General features: G+C 43.2%; 1 protein-coding gene across 6 annotated transcripts; it reads left to right on the forward strand.

Annotated features, from left to right (window-relative positions):
• Window positions 1-657: 657 nt before the first annotated feature.
• SLC26A2 (solute carrier family 26 member 2) lies at window positions 658-12,018 on the forward strand. Of its 6 annotated transcripts, none has more exons than XM_069868968.1 (3): window positions 658-796; window positions 6,638-7,291; window positions 9,579-12,018. In XM_069868968.1, the coding sequence occupies exons 2-3, from the start codon at window positions 6,650-6,652 to the stop codon at window positions 11,082-11,084; spliced, it is 2,148 nt and encodes a 715-aa protein (XP_069725069.1). In that variant the 5' UTR covers window positions 658-796; window positions 6,638-6,649; the 3' UTR covers window positions 11,085-12,018. The 6 variants fall into 6 exon arrangements, with proteins under 6 accessions (XP_069725069.1, XP_069725066.1, XP_069725070.1 ...); XM_069868965.1 differs by lacking the exon at window positions 658-796 and adding an exon at window positions 852-1,099; XM_069868969.1 differs by lacking the exon at window positions 658-796 and adding an exon at window positions 1,174-1,248.
• Window positions 12,019-17,178: the final 5,160 nt, after the last annotated feature.

Consider the following 17,178-nt stretch of genomic DNA (forward strand, 5'->3'; position numbering starts at 1 on the left):
GCCTCCGGCACTGAAAGGGGTGCAGGAAAGCTGGGAGGGGCTGTCGGCCACGGAGTGCAGGGACAGGACGAAGAGGAACGGCTTTAAATTGGAAGGGGGAAGATTTAGGTCAGTTATTAGGAAGAAATTCTTCACCATGGGCGCGGTGAGGCCCTGGCCCAAGTTGCCCAGGGAAGCTGTGGCTGCCCCAGCCCTGGGGGTGTTCAAGGCCAGGTTGGATGGGGCTCTGAGCAGCCTGGGCAGTGTTGGGTGTCCCTGCTCATGGCAGGGGGTGGAACTGGGTGGCCTTTGAGGTCCCTTCCAACCCAAACTATTTCATGATTCTGTGCCCGTGACACCCAGGGCCCCCTGGAACACCTGGGGGATGATGTGACTGGCTATGAACTGGAGAGGGGCAAATTTAGACTAGACATAAGGAGGAATTTCTTAACCATGAGGGTGGTGAGGTGCTGGCACAGGCTGCCCAGAGAAGCTGTGGCTGCCCCATCCCTGGAGGTGTTCAAGGCCAGGTTGGATGGGACTCTGAGCAGCCTGGTCAGTGGGAGGTGTCCCTGCTCGTGGCAGGGGGGTGGAACTGGATGGCCTTTGAGGTCCCTTCCATCCCAAACCTCTCTATAATTCTGTGAAAATCAAACAGAGCACTTGCTGTGGAAGGGGGTCCTGCCTGCCGTGTGCGAGGGCAGCGCTGCTGTGCTGCAAGAGGGTGACCACCCTCCCACTCTCCTGGGAACCCACGTGCTGGTGGTGGGCTTCCAAAGTCATTAACAAGCTCTCAGCAATTTCAGGAGTATAAAAAGTGTGGGGGTTTATTCTTGCTCTGTGCTCTTCTAGTGGATTTTAATTTGTTTCTAAAAACTTCCAATATTTGAAGCACTCCCTTCTCCAGTGCAAACCCCGTGCGTGGGTTTCTGTTTGGAGCCAAACAGGACTCTGGCACTGGCAGCTGGCTGCCCTGCTCTCCTCCCAGCATTCCTCAAGGAAATGCCTCCTCTGCTCGTCCTTGCTGCCCTGAAACAGCTCTTCAGTGCTTCACCTTCACTAGCTAAGCAGTAAGGGCGCAGGAAGTTCCTTACATAGAAAGGACTCGCTGGAAATACTGGTGAGCAAACTCTCCCTCACAAATCCGGTTCGGAGGGGAATTGCTGGAGTCATGTGCGAGGCCCCAGCGGCCCCCTTCAAAAGGGATTCACTTCAGACAGGGTAGGGCAGTGTAACTGCCATACTCGCCGCACAGCTGCTTTCTCGGAGGTGAGCCAGCTTTACTGTGAAAGCTGGGCTGCCAGCTTCCACAGGACCTTCCCCGAAGAGGCTGAGGGCTGTGCAAGGCTGGCAGGCAGTTTTGCTGCTGCTGCTGCCGCTCAGGAGAACTGGCATTTGAAGTCGGAGATCAAATATTTCATGGAAGCAAGTTTTTTGTTGTCCGGCTTTGCAGGATTTCTGACTTGAGTTAAAGGCTGGAGATTCTTGTGCTAACGGTAAAGTAGCTTACATACATTGCTTAAACGTGGTACGTGTAGTATGTAATTTTATGGTTCTTACTAAGATCTCACTATTCATAAGATTTTAAAGTCTCTTGTTGAAGTAAATGTTTGTGGTTTGATTGTTTTGTTGGAGGATATTAAGGATTTTGTCAAAAATCTGAATTTTCTTCCAAGATATTTGCAGTGCTGTTCCAGTGCCTACCGCAGTGTTATCACGGCAATATTGAATTTCCTTGTTCCTCCACAGCAGTGAAGAGATTATTTGGAAAAGGCTATTGTCTGACAAAAGTAAGGACAAAGAGTTAGCTATCAAAATGCTGTGATAGGCTTGCCTTTTGTACTCCTGGGGTGAGATTTTCCAAGGACCCAGGGGCAGTAGCCCAACTCTGGTTCAGTTCACATGGAACTTTGACTTCTGATTCACCTGCTTCTCCTTTATGTTTCTTCAAAAATAATTTATGTCTCTTTAGATTATGTGTTTATGCATTAGTATTTAAGTGCATGCAACTTCTCCTGTATAGCAAGTGGGTATGTGAGAGTGGGTTAGCGATAGCATGCAGTGGTGACTCACACACATGAAATTTAGAAAAAGAATCTGGAGAACTGAGAGCAGTGTTATAGAAAGAACCTTTTGATTTAGTTTTCACTCTTAAGTGCTCACAACTTAGGTTTAAGCTTGTAATACATTATTTCAGCAGGCAAGTGAGCTCTACAATCCATTATTCTCTCATTGTCCGTGTGACTGTGATCTGTACAGAGAAATGAAGTATGAACCAGCGAGGCCCTGTGCTTCAGGTAGTGCTTCCTTGAAGACCGATGCTGGGCAGATGCTATCTCACCTTTGCCATAACATGGGATCAGCAAAAAAAGGCCCAGATGGAATCCAGAAACGGTGTATAAAAGTCGTCAGATCTCAGGAATGCAGTACCTCCCTATATCTTTACTTTACAGCAGTCACTTGATAACAGAGGGACACTGGAAATTTCCCCAGTTTTGTGCTGTAGGCTTTTTTTTTTTTATGTATCCTCAGTAAAGTTTTGTGGCAATCAGACACCCCCTGAAGATCTTAATCTGGCCAAAAGGAACTGATGGAGGTGAATTCTAGGCATACAAATTAGTTGTAAGTATATAGCAGCTTTCAAAATAAAAAGCACAGAAGGTCTTTTTCCAAGTTAAATATACAGCATATCCTTTGGAATACTGAACCAAAGAGGTTTTTTTAAGAACAAAATCCAGTTTTACTAGGTGAGCTTGGGCTAAACAGCTGCAAATATAATACAGAGAAAAGCTTTCAGGCAGAGAAGGGTGAAATGGGTGTTGGAAATTTTGTCATTTCCTAGTGTCCTGACATTGCGAGAGGCAGGGACTGTGATGAAAGACCCTTTTCATGCCACGTAGAGAAAGCTGTCATGCAGGTCAACACAAAGATCCAGTATATGCTTAAAGTTTAGTAGCCAAGAGGATTTTTACTTCGAACATTTCTCTACTGTCTAGACATTAGTGAAAAGAAACTGACTGTCATCTACTATGCAGACATTCTGCAGCACTGCACAGAACTAAACCGAACTATTTGGGTTTAATGCTGGAATTCCCTGGCATGTTAAGGCCTCCCCCACCCAGGTTTGAGTGAGCTGTCTGCACGTCCTGAGTGAAGGAGAGGGGAATTGGAAGGATTTTCGTTACTGAAGTATTTACTAAAATCTTAGAAAACAAACTTATTCAAGAAATTTGTGACACACAAAAAATAATTGGGGATGAATTTTTCCCTTGGCTTTTACAGTATTGATTTGGTGAGCTTTGAGTGAAAAGCTTTTGATTTTTAACGCTGTGCTTGTGAAATAAATAAATGTTCTTGAGCAAATACAGCTACAGAATGTGCTTAGGTACTGCAAACACATGATTAGTATGCTATATTCACTTCATTCCCACTGTGTAGCATTTGCTTTTTTTTTGGTAAGTGCTATAAATAATCCCTGAGTGGACTTTGCAGTACAGTATGGGTAGGTGAGTATCTTGAAGGTGGGAATGAGTTCTCCTGCAAGTGTATCACTATGTTATTTGACTGTGCCCCTTCTTGCAGTACCCATTTCCTCATTGTAAAGATCCTAATTCTTCCTACAGCTCTTCTGAACCTATAATTATTCTAAAACACATTAAAGATATTAAACTGGTAGGCATTATCCAAGGGAAAGTTTGTCACTGTAAGGTGTGTATAGGTGTGCAATATAGTCATTCTACATGGCCAGGAGGCTGTAAGATAGAAGTTTGGAATAATCAAGAAGGCAGGTAGGCAAAACTGAAGCTTTCTTCTGTTACCTTCCTTTGTATCGGTGATAGACTTGTATTAACAAGAATGGATATAGAGACTAATAAATACATTTGAAAATTTAGCCCTGTAAAATGTGTATGTGTCGGAGTTCTCAGTGGACTCATCTTCCAAAACTCTCAGTTCTCCATGTTGTAAGGGCCAGAACCAAAAGGACATTGATACCAGAAATAGGACTTAATTTCAAATGGCGTTATTTTCCACTTAGGTTTTGCCTAACCCAGCAGTGAATTAAAGCTTTAGTTTGCTTTTTTTTGGAGTGTGACTTTCTCTAAGCATCCCCTCTGCCTGTCCTCAGAACAGCAGCCACAGAGAGGCATGTTCTTCCCAGTTGCGCTTAGAGGTATTTTCATCATTCTGGTTTGCAAGCCACCCTGCAGACCCCATGCTCAGTTCGAATGAAGTAGGCATACAGTTGGAGAAATGAGAGCATGGAACGGGGCAGGAGCTGTAGAAATGCGTTGTTGACTTGCTAGAAATGCATGGTAGGTGTGATGGACAAGAGGCATGAGAGCTGGCAAAGCTGTTCAGTCTGTCCCGGCATGTAACAGAGCATGAATTGTGGAGGTAACATCGTAACAGGAAGGCATACAGGCCTTATCTTATGCAGAAAAAAACATCCTTGCTGATGCCGTTCACAGTTTTGGAGCCAAGAGGTTTCTGTTTAAAACACTGCTCTCTTTCAGTGGCAGGCTAGCAGAGAGTGAGCTGTATTTGGTTATTTGAAAGGTTGCAGGAGCTCACCCACCAAAGAAATGCTCGCTGTCTCTGGGTCTGTAGTGAATGAAAACAACTTTTGGGAGTCCCAGCTGGTGCAGAAGATAAAAAGCAAACCTCTGCCACTGGCATTTTCTGTTGGCTATCTATCGACTTGTGTCCCATGTGTTGCATTTAGATAGCCCTCTGCATGCTGTGGCCTGGTAGCTCTGGGGAGAATGCCATGGTGTAAGGTGGAAGAGTTGGATTACTTGGGCTGAATTGCTTCCTAATTGGAATACTATTCTTGAAAACTCTGAATATTTTTATTTGGAAAGAGAAGCCAATCTAAACATTAACTATTTTAACTCCGTCTGCTCTCATGTGGGTTCCTTTGACATGGTTAGGATCATTTACTTTAAGTTATTTTAAGACAGTAGGTGGTTGGGTTAGTATTGTTTTTCTAGCCAGAAGAGCTGAAGATAGTTCATCTCTGTCTGAGCTGGTGGACTGCTTGGAATTAGATGATCTTTAAGGTCCCTTCCAACCCAAACCATTCAATGATTCTGTGGGTCTGTGTAAACTGTTATATAAGGCTGATGCTTCGCACTTTGGATACCTCTGTATGATGGCGTCAGACCTGGAATGGAAAATTGTGCACTCCAGCCAGCTAGACCGAGGTCTAAGAGAAGGCATTTCCTCTCTGCATAGCTGTAGGATCAGTGCCTTGTAACAGGCTGACTGCAGGAGGAATGGATGTTCAACCACCACACTTAAACTCACTTCTCTCCTCACCTGTCTGAGAGACTTGCACTGAAGTAATAGTAGCAGTTAGTGTTTTATAGCTACTTGTGAACAGGTTTCTGGTGGAAATCTACTGACTTCAACATAGTAATACCAAGTATTGTGGCTAAAAGAGTTTTCTGGAGGACTCAGTATCTTTTCTGGAAATGAGGAGTGGTATATCAGTATTGGCAATCACTGTTGAATCATAGAATAACCAGGTTGGAAGAGACCCACCGGATCATCGAGTCCAACCGTTCCTATCAAACACTAAACCATGCCCCTCAGCACCTCGTCCACCCGTGCCTTAAACACCTCCAGGGAAGGTGACTCAACCCCCTCCCTGGGCAGCCTGTTCCAGTGCCCAATGACCCTTTCTGTGAAGAATTTTTTCCTAACGTCCAGCCTAAACCTCCCCTGGCAGAGCTTGAGGCCATTCCCTCTTGTCCTGTCCCCTGTCACTTGGGAGAAGAGGCCAGCACCCTCCTCTCTACAACCTCCTTTCAGGGAGTTGTAGAGAGCAATGAGGTCTCCCTGTTGGTGTCATCGAGTTTCATTAGGGCTTGTCTTGTCAAGACTTTGCTCTTTCACATTCACAGGCAATATGTTTCCAGTATTAAATGTGCTTTGATAGGATCACCTTGTTTACTGTTTGCAGGCAGCTTGTACTAGAGCAAATGTTCTAGCAGAATTGTTCCGCGTACCTTTCATTGTGCCCATTAATATGTTTTCTACTTGTGTGTGTTGTTTTGGTCAGATGTAATTTACTTGAAAACCAGCTTTTAAAAACTGTGAAAAGCATTCTTTGCAGTGCATCACTGGCTGAAATAAAACCAATAGGTGAAGTTTGCATCTTCTTAGGTAACAAATCATGACAATATTTGACAGGTGTAATCACTGCATTTAAAAATAAAATACATAAATGAGGTTTAGACCAAGCTATGCAATGCTAGATATACCAATTGTAGTTAATTTTCAGTGACAGAATTGAAGTGACTGTTGGACTACAGTAAACCCTGCGTCCATCTTTGCACAGTGCAACAGGCTGCAGGTAGTGATTTTATCAAGGAAGCCTCCCAGAGAGACAATGCTGCTGCGTTCTTTTCCATTACACAACACTGGCAGCAGGAATTTTATTCTATGGGATATCAGCTGCCCTCCTAGGGAAGGGAATTCATTGCTTAACAGGAGTATAGTGGGGAATCTGTTTCCCGGTTTGCTTGGAAATTGCTCTGCATATGCTGAACTAAGATTTTTTTCCCCTTGCTTTTCATTAATACTGTATTCACTCTATTAAGAAGTCTAACGTCACACATTCCTTTATGGTTTAATGCAATCTTCATGTTTTTAGGGAGTACTTGAGATGGCAGCCATGACAGAATCCAACAATGTCCATTCAGTGACTGAGATGCCAGAAGGAGACAATGCTAACCACAGCTTCCATCACAGAATGTTTTTGGAACCCCAAGAGAAGAAGAGGAGCATGAAGGCTCTGGTGGTTAAGCAAGCAAAGAAAACTTGCAGCTGCACTCCAGCGAAAGTTAAAGACTGTGTTTTCAGTTTCTTTCCTGTCTTGCATTGGCTTCCTAAATACAAACTAAAAGAGTACCTACTGGGAGACATAATGTCTGGTGTGATTGTGGGGGTCTTACTAGTCCCACAGTCAATTGCCTATTCTCTCTTGGCTGGACAGGAGCCTATTTATGGCCTTTATACATCCTTTTTCGCTAGCTTTATTTATTTCATATTTGGAACCTCCCGCCACATCTCAGTTGGCATCTTCGGTGTAATTTGCCTGATGGTGGGACAAGTGGTGGATCGTGAAGTACAGAGAGCTGGCTATGACTTAGAGCCAGCTGCGCTCAGTGTCCTCACAGATACAGCAGAGTATGTAAACACCACCATTTCACCTGTGAATCAGACATTGCAGAAGCTACTCTGTGATAAAAGCTGCTATGCAATTACAGTGGGAGCTACCATGACCTTCATTGCTGGAGTTTATCAGGTAAGAGGAGGTGAACAAACAGGTATTCTGTGGAAATACTTCTAATTTTTCTTTAGGCGATTGTCCACGTGAACAGCCTGCTAGGCTTGTACGTGTCCTCAGTCTGCATACCAGGGGCATGGACACAGGAAGGGCTGGAAGTCTCCAGTTACTGCGGTGCAAGAAAGTCTGCTGTGTCCTCTCCTTTTTGTAACACCATTTTGTGCTTGCTTTGCTACTCTGTTAGGGACTAGGACCTGCATATAACCACCTGCTGCTCTTACAATGTGCTCACCACCTTCCTCACTGTGGCCTGAAACACTTTTTTTTTTTTTTTGCTGGCTTATAGCATAGGTTTCCATTACACAGGGTGCGTCAGCTTTTAGTTCCAGACTTCAGTCATTTGCCTTTTCTTTAAAAAGAAAATAATCTGGACAGTAAAAGTATGTCCAGTTTCTTTTTAGTTGTCACTGTCCTTGTAAAACTTTGCTATTTGCCCATTCAAAGGCAAAACAATGTGTTTGTATGAAAAGGATACTACTGAGATGATAAAATACATTTGAAATAAAACTCATAATTATTACCATATTAAAATATATTACTTGACAATATTTTACCACTTCCCCTCTTCTTACTTCCTAGAATTCACAGCTTGCTGAAATTATAGCAAATGTCTGTTTTTATAGTGTCATGCATTAACCAGATTGGATTTAGTGTTAACGGTGCTGCAGAGCCATGGTGTTTCAGTTTGTGAGTTCACATTCATTTATTCTTGCAGTGACCTCCAGCGTGATAGCTAATCAGACTCTATAGAGGCAGAAAGGGAAACATACCTGTGATACTTTAAAACACTGGGTTTAGACACGGCCTGGGACCTTTTCTTGTGCTGCAAGTTAGAGTTGAGTAATTTCAGAAATATCCTATGCCTCCTGAGGTGCACTGGATTTTGTGTTTCATCACCATAGGATAGATGCAATTTTGGAGTTGTGAATTGTGCTTAATATTCTTTGCAAGGTCAAGTAAAATTAAGTTTCCTTATATGAAGAAGTCAGATTATTTTATCCTAAGTCCTTCTGAGTGTTAGGCTTGTTCTACTTGTGGTCTCTCTGCCTGCTAACCAGTAGGTCTTTACACCCTCAAATAGTTTTTTATTGGAAACTCCAACCAAAATCACATATTCTTCGTATCAGAAATTTTACAATCAAGTAGTAAAAAGTAAGCCTGCTCACACCAGTTGCCTACACCATAACCAGGTAAGACATTATTGCTAATGCTTTAAAGGTAGAAAAACTTTTAATTAACATAATTACCAAGGCTGTGAGGGAGCCTTTTTTTCAGAGCTTGGCTCTGAGCCAGCGTACAGTCAGTCCAGGTCTCAAACCTGCTTCTTTTCAGTAATGCTTTGTTGTTTGTAAGAAGTTTCCAGCTGTGATCCTAGCCTTCATTATGTTGTCATAACTATCTAATAGGGTATATCAAATTGACACTACTTAAAAGTGTAATACCTGTAAGTTCTGGCCTGCTGTCTTCAGAAAATGATTGGCTTGCATGGGGAATTAAAAGGTTTCTAGCAAACTGCTATGAGACGGTCTATGCTCCATTTAGCATGAAGGTTAATGGGGAGAAAGGGACATTTACCATATGTGAAGATACATGTGTAGAGTGGGTATCCATAAAACCAGTCATTCCCATGAGGAAACACCAAGGGTTTATCTGTCCAACTATCATTAATAAAATGAATGACAAAGCACTTCAAAAATTTATCTCTACTTCTATAATCTACATCACAAGAGTTTGCAGCTCATATACTTCCTGAGTCAGATGCACTGAATTTTATGCAGTGCAAAGGACAGCTGTTACGCCATGAACTGTAATTTTATTGCATGTTATGAGCTCCAGTGTAAGGCAGACAAAGACAAACAAAAAAGTTTTGGATCCCTGCAGAGTTCACAGAGCTTGTAAGACTTGAGAGAAATGGCAAAAGTAGCCAGTGTTTCAAATTATTTTCACGCTTTTTTGACTGCTAGGGTACCTAGCAGTTACAACTAAATCAATAAGCGAATAAGTTCAGAGTACGAAAACCCCCAAAGAAGCCTGCTCTGTGTTAGAAATGCATTTTGTTTAAGCACAGTGCACCAGGAGCAGCTGAATGTTGGAGACTGTTTTCCTTGCTCACACTATGCCTTGTCCTCCAGGGTTGTCCACAGTGTTTGGGGTTTTTTTATCCCATCTCCCTGCAGAGCCCCCGCAGTGATGACATCTGTGAGATTTGCATCCTAATATGCTGTGTGTGGTTGATTCCTTCCAGGTGGCCATGGGTTTCTTTCAAGTGGGCTTTGTCTCAGTGTACCTCTCTGATTCATTGCTGAGTGGATTTGTCACGGGTGCCTCCTTCACCATCCTAACCTCACAAGCCAAGTATCTCCTGGGCCTAAACATTCCACGGAGCGGTGGCATCGGCTCCCTCATAACCACGTGGATAAACATCTTCAGAAACATACACAAGACCAACATCTGTGATCTCATCACCAGCTTTTTTTGCTTTCTTGTACTTATCCCAAGCAAAGAGCTTAACGAACATTTTAAATCCAGACTCAAAGCTCCAATACCAGTTGAACTGGTCGTGGTTGTAGCAGCTACTCTAGCATCTCACTTTGGCAACCTGAGAGAGACTTACGGCTCAAGCATTGCTGGACACATCCCAACTGGTTTTCTGCCGCCCCGCCCTCCAGACTGGAACCTGATTCCTAATGTGGCTTTGGATGCTATCCCTATAGCTATTATTGGCTTTGCCATCACTGTCTCTCTCTCAGAGATGTTTGCCAAGAAGCATGGTTACTCTGTGAAGGCCAACCAGGAAATGTACGCCATTGGCTTCTGCAACATCATTCCCTCCTTCTTCCATTGCTTCACAACGAGCGCAGCTCTTGCCAAGACTCTTGTCAAAGAGTCCACAGGCTGTAGGACACAGATATCTGGCGTGGTGACTAGTTTGGTAATCCTATTAGTCCTCCTTGTGATTGCACCTTTATTTTATTCCCTTCAGAAATGTGTCCTTGCTGTCATAACCATTGTAAATCTCAGAGGAGCCCTGCGGAAGTTCAAGGACCTACCAAAAATGTGGCATTTGAGCAGAGTGGACACAGTGATATGGCTAGTTACTATGGCAGCCTCAGCACTTATCAGCACAGAGATTGGCCTTTTGGTTGGTGTTTGCTTTTCTATGCTCTGCGTCATTTTTCGAACTCAGAGACCAGAGGCACCACTGCTTGGCTGGGTGGCAGAGTCTGAGACGTATGAATCCTTGTCTGCTTACAAGAACTTGCAAACCAAGCCAGGAATCATGGTGTTCCGTTTTGAAGCACCTCTCTACTACATCAACAAAGAGTGCTTTAAATCCACTTTGTACAAGCAAACTGGGGTCAATCCAGTCTGGGTGAAGGCAGCAAAGAAAAAGGCAGCAAAAAGAATGCATAGAGAGAAAGAGGGGGGTTCTGGTGACAACCAGACCAGCATCTCCATGGATCTTGTCTCTGAACCTCTGGGTTTTCATACAATAGTGATTGACTGTTGTGCAGTACAGTTTCTGGACACGGCAGGAATACGCACACTCAAAGAAGTCTACAAGGAATATGGGGAGGTAGATGTCCAAGTGCTACTGGCCCAGTGCAATCCTTCAGTGAGGAGTTCCCTGATCCGAGGAGAATTCTTCAAAGAGGGGGAGGACCACCTTCTTTTCCACAGCGTGCACCAGGCTGTGGACTTTGCATTGGGTGCACAGGGTCATGGTGGGACCAGTGCTGCTAAGAACTAGTTGTGGAAAGGCAGCAGGTTGGAAAAAAGCCTGGGAAAAAATGGCTATAGGGTCTGTATGTCTATGCAATATATATGCGCCCAGGTAGAAGGACACAGGGTTGGTGTTAACCCAATAGTTACTACGCAATCTGTTTTGATGCTTTAAATTTGCTTGCTGGGTATAGTGATTCAATAGGTGGTACTGAATGAAGGCAATCCTTAACTTATGGCCAGTCTGTGAATCTAAGAGTTTTCATATGGTTGTTTATCTCATTTCTCTCCTGTCTTGAACTTTCTGTGTCTCAGTTCCACTTTGAGTTTTGATCATCAGTGCTGAAGTCTTTATTGCATCTCTAGTTTTATGGATAGGATGGGATTTAGCAGTAGTCTTCTAGGCATCGTGTCCAGCCAAATAATGAGACACAACTCATTTCTTGTCTCTTGTTCTGGCATTGTTGTTTGTAATCACCACACTCTTACATTTTTCAAGGAATAACTGACAGACTGTTTGCTCTGGAGTAATTGTTTGGTGATTTTTTAACCTCCCTGAATTTGAGACAGATAGATAAATAAAACCTAAACATGCTTGTAAAGGTTTCCATGAATAGCTTCTAACCACCTATCGCCTCCAGAGGCTTTGTCACTGTCTCCTGAGAGCCTGCTGCAGCCAGACAGTGGGGGAACGGTTACCTCGTTTCTGCGTGGGCCTTTATGTGCCTCTTTAGTTTGATTTTTTTTGGAATGATTTTTATTTGGAGATGACTGTTTAGAAGTCTGATTCATGCTTATGTTCTGTTGTTTGTTCTCCTAGTATTTAAGAGCTATTAAGGGTTATGGACATTAGATACAGAAAATTTCTAATTCATAGAATCATAGAATAACCAGGTTGGAAGAGACCCACCGGATCATCGAGTCCAACCATTCCTATCAAACACTAAACCATGCCCCTTAGCACCTCGTCCACCCGTGCCTTAAACACCTCCAGGGAAGGTGAATCAACCCCCTCCCTGGGCAGCCTGTTCCAGTGCCCAGTGACCCCTTCTGTGAAAAATTTTTTCCTAATGTCCAGCCTAAACCTCCCCTGGCGGAGCTTGAGGCCATTCCCTCTTGTCCTGTCCCCTGTCACCTGGGAGAAGAGGCCAGCACCCTCCTCTCCACAACCTCCTTCCAGGTAGCCGCAGAGAGCAATGAGGTCCCTCATAGCCAGTTTTGTATGCCAGGCAGCCAGAATCACAGTCACTAAAATGGAAAGGACCAAATACGCTATCCAACATCTGTTCAGATTTGTCCACGCCACACAGACTTAATGCGTGAATGCAGGTTTTATTGGTCATAGACCCTTTATGCATGCTCTGTCATGGACTTAATGTAATAGAGGTGGACGGGGCAAGAAAAACAGCCATTCAAAAAGGAGCCAGAGAAATTCTTTACTGAATGTTATTTTACCACATTAGTGTAAATAAAACTTTGCACTTTGGTTTTAAATTGTGCAGAACAGTGGAGAGTGCCTGTTCTCCATGCTAAAATACAAGTGCCAGGTAGGAAGAGGGTCTCTTTTTTTTACAGCAGTAGAATACTGGGGAGGTGGAGAGTGGCTGTAGCATATATTGAAAAGGAGCATATAACAGAGATCCGTGCATTATGTGTTCTGGAACCGGCATTGTTAAGGCAACAAATCTCTTAAGTATCAGAAAGAAAATGCTAAAGCATCTGCAGCATTCAAAACCCACAAATATTGTTTTTTCCCAGCCTTAAGGCATGTTTATACAAGGAGGTGAATCACAAATAGCTACTGCTGAATTTTTTCTTTTCTGCAGTAACCTTCTGCGTGAACTTTTTTTATTCTGTGCTAAGAATCCCCTAAGCATAGTTATAATAACTGAATTGGGATTACCAGTATGTACATTGTTATTGCAAATGTTCCTGTCTACCTACAACTACTTGTTCTCACCACTTTGCCCCTCAGGTTCGGGCAGCTGAGAGGAGAAGAACGAATAAGCCACTGGCCAGGAGGCTTCCTCTGAGTCAGGTCAGCCACTAGTGGGATAGAAGTAGAGTAGAAATTGCTCTGGGTGACTGTTTCCACTTTACATTCACAGCTCCTCTAACCTGTACCTTTTTCATGCTTCCCAAGTAGAGATTTTTTGACCTGTGACCATGCACAGGTTTGTGTAGCTGAATTCTAACTGAGAAGGAGAAAACAATAATTACTTATTAAAAGATGTTTTTTCAAATAATTTTCTACGTGTGCCAGGAAGGGGGGAACAGCAATGTTACTTCCAAGAAGTACACACTTTCGATAGCCAGCAGCATGCATATTTGTAGGTCCTGGGTATCTGTTTACATAAAAGCACAATAAAAGAGCCATAAATTGATTTTCGAAGAATTAGTTTAGATTACAGCTAACAGATATACTGAAGTAATTTATGTTTAGCTGCAGCACGTTGTATTTGGTCTCCGTGCTGTTTGTGCAGCCACGACTGGCAATATAGCCTCCAAATTTCAACGCAAGAAACCATATCAAAATGCAACAGCAGAAGCAGCCAGCCAACCAAAAGAATAACCTAATGTTCTTCTTTAAGGTAGCGTCTAGAGGTCGTAGTATTAGTAAGTCTGTATTAATGCACGCAGCCCTGGTTAAAAGAGAACAGAAATAAAGGCCATTTGCAAGAGAGTTCAGTATAATAGAGAGTATATGTATATGTGCTTGTATTTATATGTGCATGTATACATATATGTGCGTGTATTTATACATATACACACCCCCCTTTTGATGCTGTATGATGGATGCAGCAGCTATATAATCCAGTTATGCTTTTGTGATGCTCCCATTTCTGTCCTAGAAAGGGCTTTTCTGCCTTCTGCTGTTTTAAATGAACAGTGGAAAACATGTACCAGATTTTATAGGGGAAATCAGCTGTACTCATTGCCTTCTATGCCTTCTATTATCCCTGCCTCACAGCTTAATTTGTAATCTGTAGGAAGAGGGAATCTCAGAATGTTTGGTTTTGGCTTTATGCATCTGTCTAGAACAGGAACGTTCATCCCAGATGAACCCTTCAGAATCCCAGGCCAGACTGGAAGATGGTATAAATCAGTTGATCTCAATTTCCAAACAAACTAATCGGCAATTATCAGTCTAAATAAAGAATTAGGAGATCATTAGCACATTCATTAATGACAACAACACAGCATTATGGAAATTAACATGGTCTCAGCTATGCTAAAGGCTCCTGGAAATGTCTTCAGTAGGCTCCTGCTAAATATCAGGCTGTTTTTTCACATTTATTGCTGCTATAGATAGTAGTGTCAGTTCCTGAGGTGGCAGTTGCACTAATAAATGTTTCAATTGTGTGAACATTTTGACATGGAAACAATTCTCAGTCCTCTTCATAAAACAAGGAAAGGTGCTGCAGTGGGGCACATGGTGCTTATTTTTCAATTTATAATGACGTTGCCAGCCTTAGTGTTGTGCAATTTAGTGGTCCTGATTTCCTTGTAAACCATTGTAGTTCTGTCTGCTCCTCACTAGTTCACTGCGAGACCCACTTCCATCTTCTTGATGCTTCTTGCAGTGTTTCACTGTAAGATGTTGCATATAATTGACTGTAAATAGAACAACCGTTACCTTAGTGTGTGTCAGTTTTCCTGCCAGTACCTTTGGTAAGGCTAAAGCTCCTGAACAGAGAGTGTAAAACAACCCCAAAACCCCTCTAGTTCTCTGGGACTGGGAGAAAGGGGGCTGTGGGAGGATGGCAAGGAAGCATCGTTGTGCGTGTTCTCCTACAAGCACACTGGGGCTTCAGCCCAGTGTGGGGCTGTGCCAGGGTTTGTGTAGCGGCAGGAGTAACGGTGCCACCCAGGGATGACAGATTAACCAGGAGGTGTCTTTATTATAGGGCTGCTGTGACTCCGTGTTACTCAGCCATGTGCCTTTCTCTGTAATGAGTGCAATGACAACACAGGGCCTAGTTCCTGCTCCGTGCTGCTGCCTGTCCCCAACTACACTAAAGGATTTCTGGTTTCATGCTTATTTGTTTTTATCTAATTTTAACCTCAGTCCGCACATGGCTCTCCCAGCCAGGGCAGCAGAACTTCCATGGCAGCTGCGCTCTTTCCCCTTTGGGCTGCAGGGATGAATGGAAAGGTACTCTGTCTCTGGAAAAAACACAGCCGTTCGTTCCTCTCCACTCACATATGCTGGCGTGTGCCAAGAGACATTAAAATCCACTGCTGATGAGTCTGAAATGCAGAGGTGAGGCATTACAGGCAGGAAAGCATCCTCCCTGCTGCACTGGCATTTTAAGCCAGTCGATACCCAGCTGATTCCCACAGCCTTGTGCTGAGCTTGGCTGTGAACTCTGCCTGTGCCAGGTCCTGGATCTAGGCTTACCTAGCAGAGTCCTGTCTTTAGGTGGCCAGTCCTTTGAGAAGATAAGCGGCACTGCCCATCTCCTTGGGTCCAGTTCCCTGAATCTTTCACCCAAGGGCTGGGCTAACTTGCTGTTCCCCACCACACTTAGGTACCTGCTATCAGCGCCTGTGCTGCTGGTGCGAAGAGCTTTTAAGTAGGTCGAAGTCACATCACTTACGTGTTTCTGCTCCAGAAATGGTGCAGAAGACCTGTGCTGACCTTGGAGCTGAGCACACAGACAGGCGCAGGGCTCACCTGGGCTCATCACTGACCTTAGCCTCCCCATGCTCCCAGCACATCGAGGAGCTCAGCTGGGCTGTGGGAGACTGCTGTTCTAGTGAACGATCATAGAAACTGGAACAAGAGGAAACCCTTTGAGTTGAGGGCGAAACTCTTCAGGCAAACAGTTTTAGGGCATTATCGTATTTATCATGTTTGTGTGGGTTTTTCCCCGTGCCTTGGAAAGGTGATTAAATGATTGAGGTGATTTATATGTTTTCCTTTCTTTTTACCAACATGGCTAATGAAGCTGTGACGCAGATTGCATCATCTGCTGCTTGTGCCATGCAAGGTGCTTTGTGTCTGTGTAGCTTAATTTGCTTTGCTGAATCTTAATGTAGGGTACCGGTGCAAGAGTTCAATATTGATATAACTGTCCACACTTGGAAGGGCTTTGCACTTCTACTATGCTGGCATAGATAAAAGGAGCAATGTCTTTAGTGCAGACTTTGCACTGTGAATGACCTTGTTGAGTCCCAAGAATTACTTGCACTTGGTTGTCCTGTATAAGCATATGTAGCATCAGGTGCTCATGTGAAAAAACTACCTGAGCTTTACTATTTCTGTCAAATTCCACCTGAAGTGGAAATAATTCTCAGTCCTGCTTTTTCTTTTGAGATCATGACAATGCTAAAAGTGAGGCCTCTGGTTCGGTAAAATGGCATATATTTTTTATATATATATTTAGTTCAAAGTATAATTAGTGCCTTTATATTTTATTTTCTAGAGATTGTATAAGCTAAGGCGTATGGCTATTCTCTAATATACAAATACACAAAATATTACAGCATTGGATAGAGATTCAAATCTCCATTGAGTAACTTTACTGCCAAAGCTATTTGAATTCCAGCTCTGAAAGCACTTAGCTCTCAGCCCACCCGCCAAATTGTCTCAGAACTCCACAGGAAGATAGGAAATGAAACATTTTGTTGGACTTGAGTCCAAGCTTTTTCTGTTTAACTTAAGGAAGTATGTGTTATGTATAATTGAAATGGAGCTGAAACGTGGTTAAAGAGAGGTAAAGCCTCACTTTTTCTGGTAAGCACATGATGCTTTGAGTTCATCAGCCTCCTGAGACCCTGGCCATCCTCTGTGGTACCTTAGTGTGTTCTGGGGCATGATTTTTAAAATATTTTAAATTGAGAATAATTTTAGATATTTGTAACATAATGTTTTGTAAAATAAACAAAATGCCAAATTTTGCCTGGAGTAACTTTTTCAAGTTGGAGAATCAGTTTCACCAAACAGGACCTCAGGAATGAAATAGATCACATGGGTCGGCTGACTTAAACAGTTTACGAAATAGTTTATTTGAATACAACGTGGAGAAGTTGTATAGTATATATATAAAAGATTGCCTTACATTCCCCCGAGTTTGGTGGTGGAATCCAGGGTGCTGGGGAAGCGACTTGCCCTGTGA

Source organism: Phaenicophaeus curvirostris, chromosome 15 (assembly GCF_032191515.1).
Source record: "Phaenicophaeus curvirostris isolate KB17595 chromosome 15, BPBGC_Pcur_1.0, whole genome shotgun sequence".
NCBI lineage: Eukaryota > Metazoa > Chordata > Aves > Cuculiformes > Cuculidae > Phaenicophaeus > Phaenicophaeus curvirostris.

Coding starts and splice junctions, on each gene's coding strand:
- SLC26A2 (XM_069868968.1), top strand. CDS start 6,650: ATGGCAGCCATGACAGAATCCAACAATGTCCATTCAGTGACTGAGATG. Junction 7,292..9,578: donor TCATTGCTGGAGTTTATCAG/GTAAGAGGAGGT, acceptor GATTCCTTCCAG/GTGGCCATGGGTTTCTTTCA.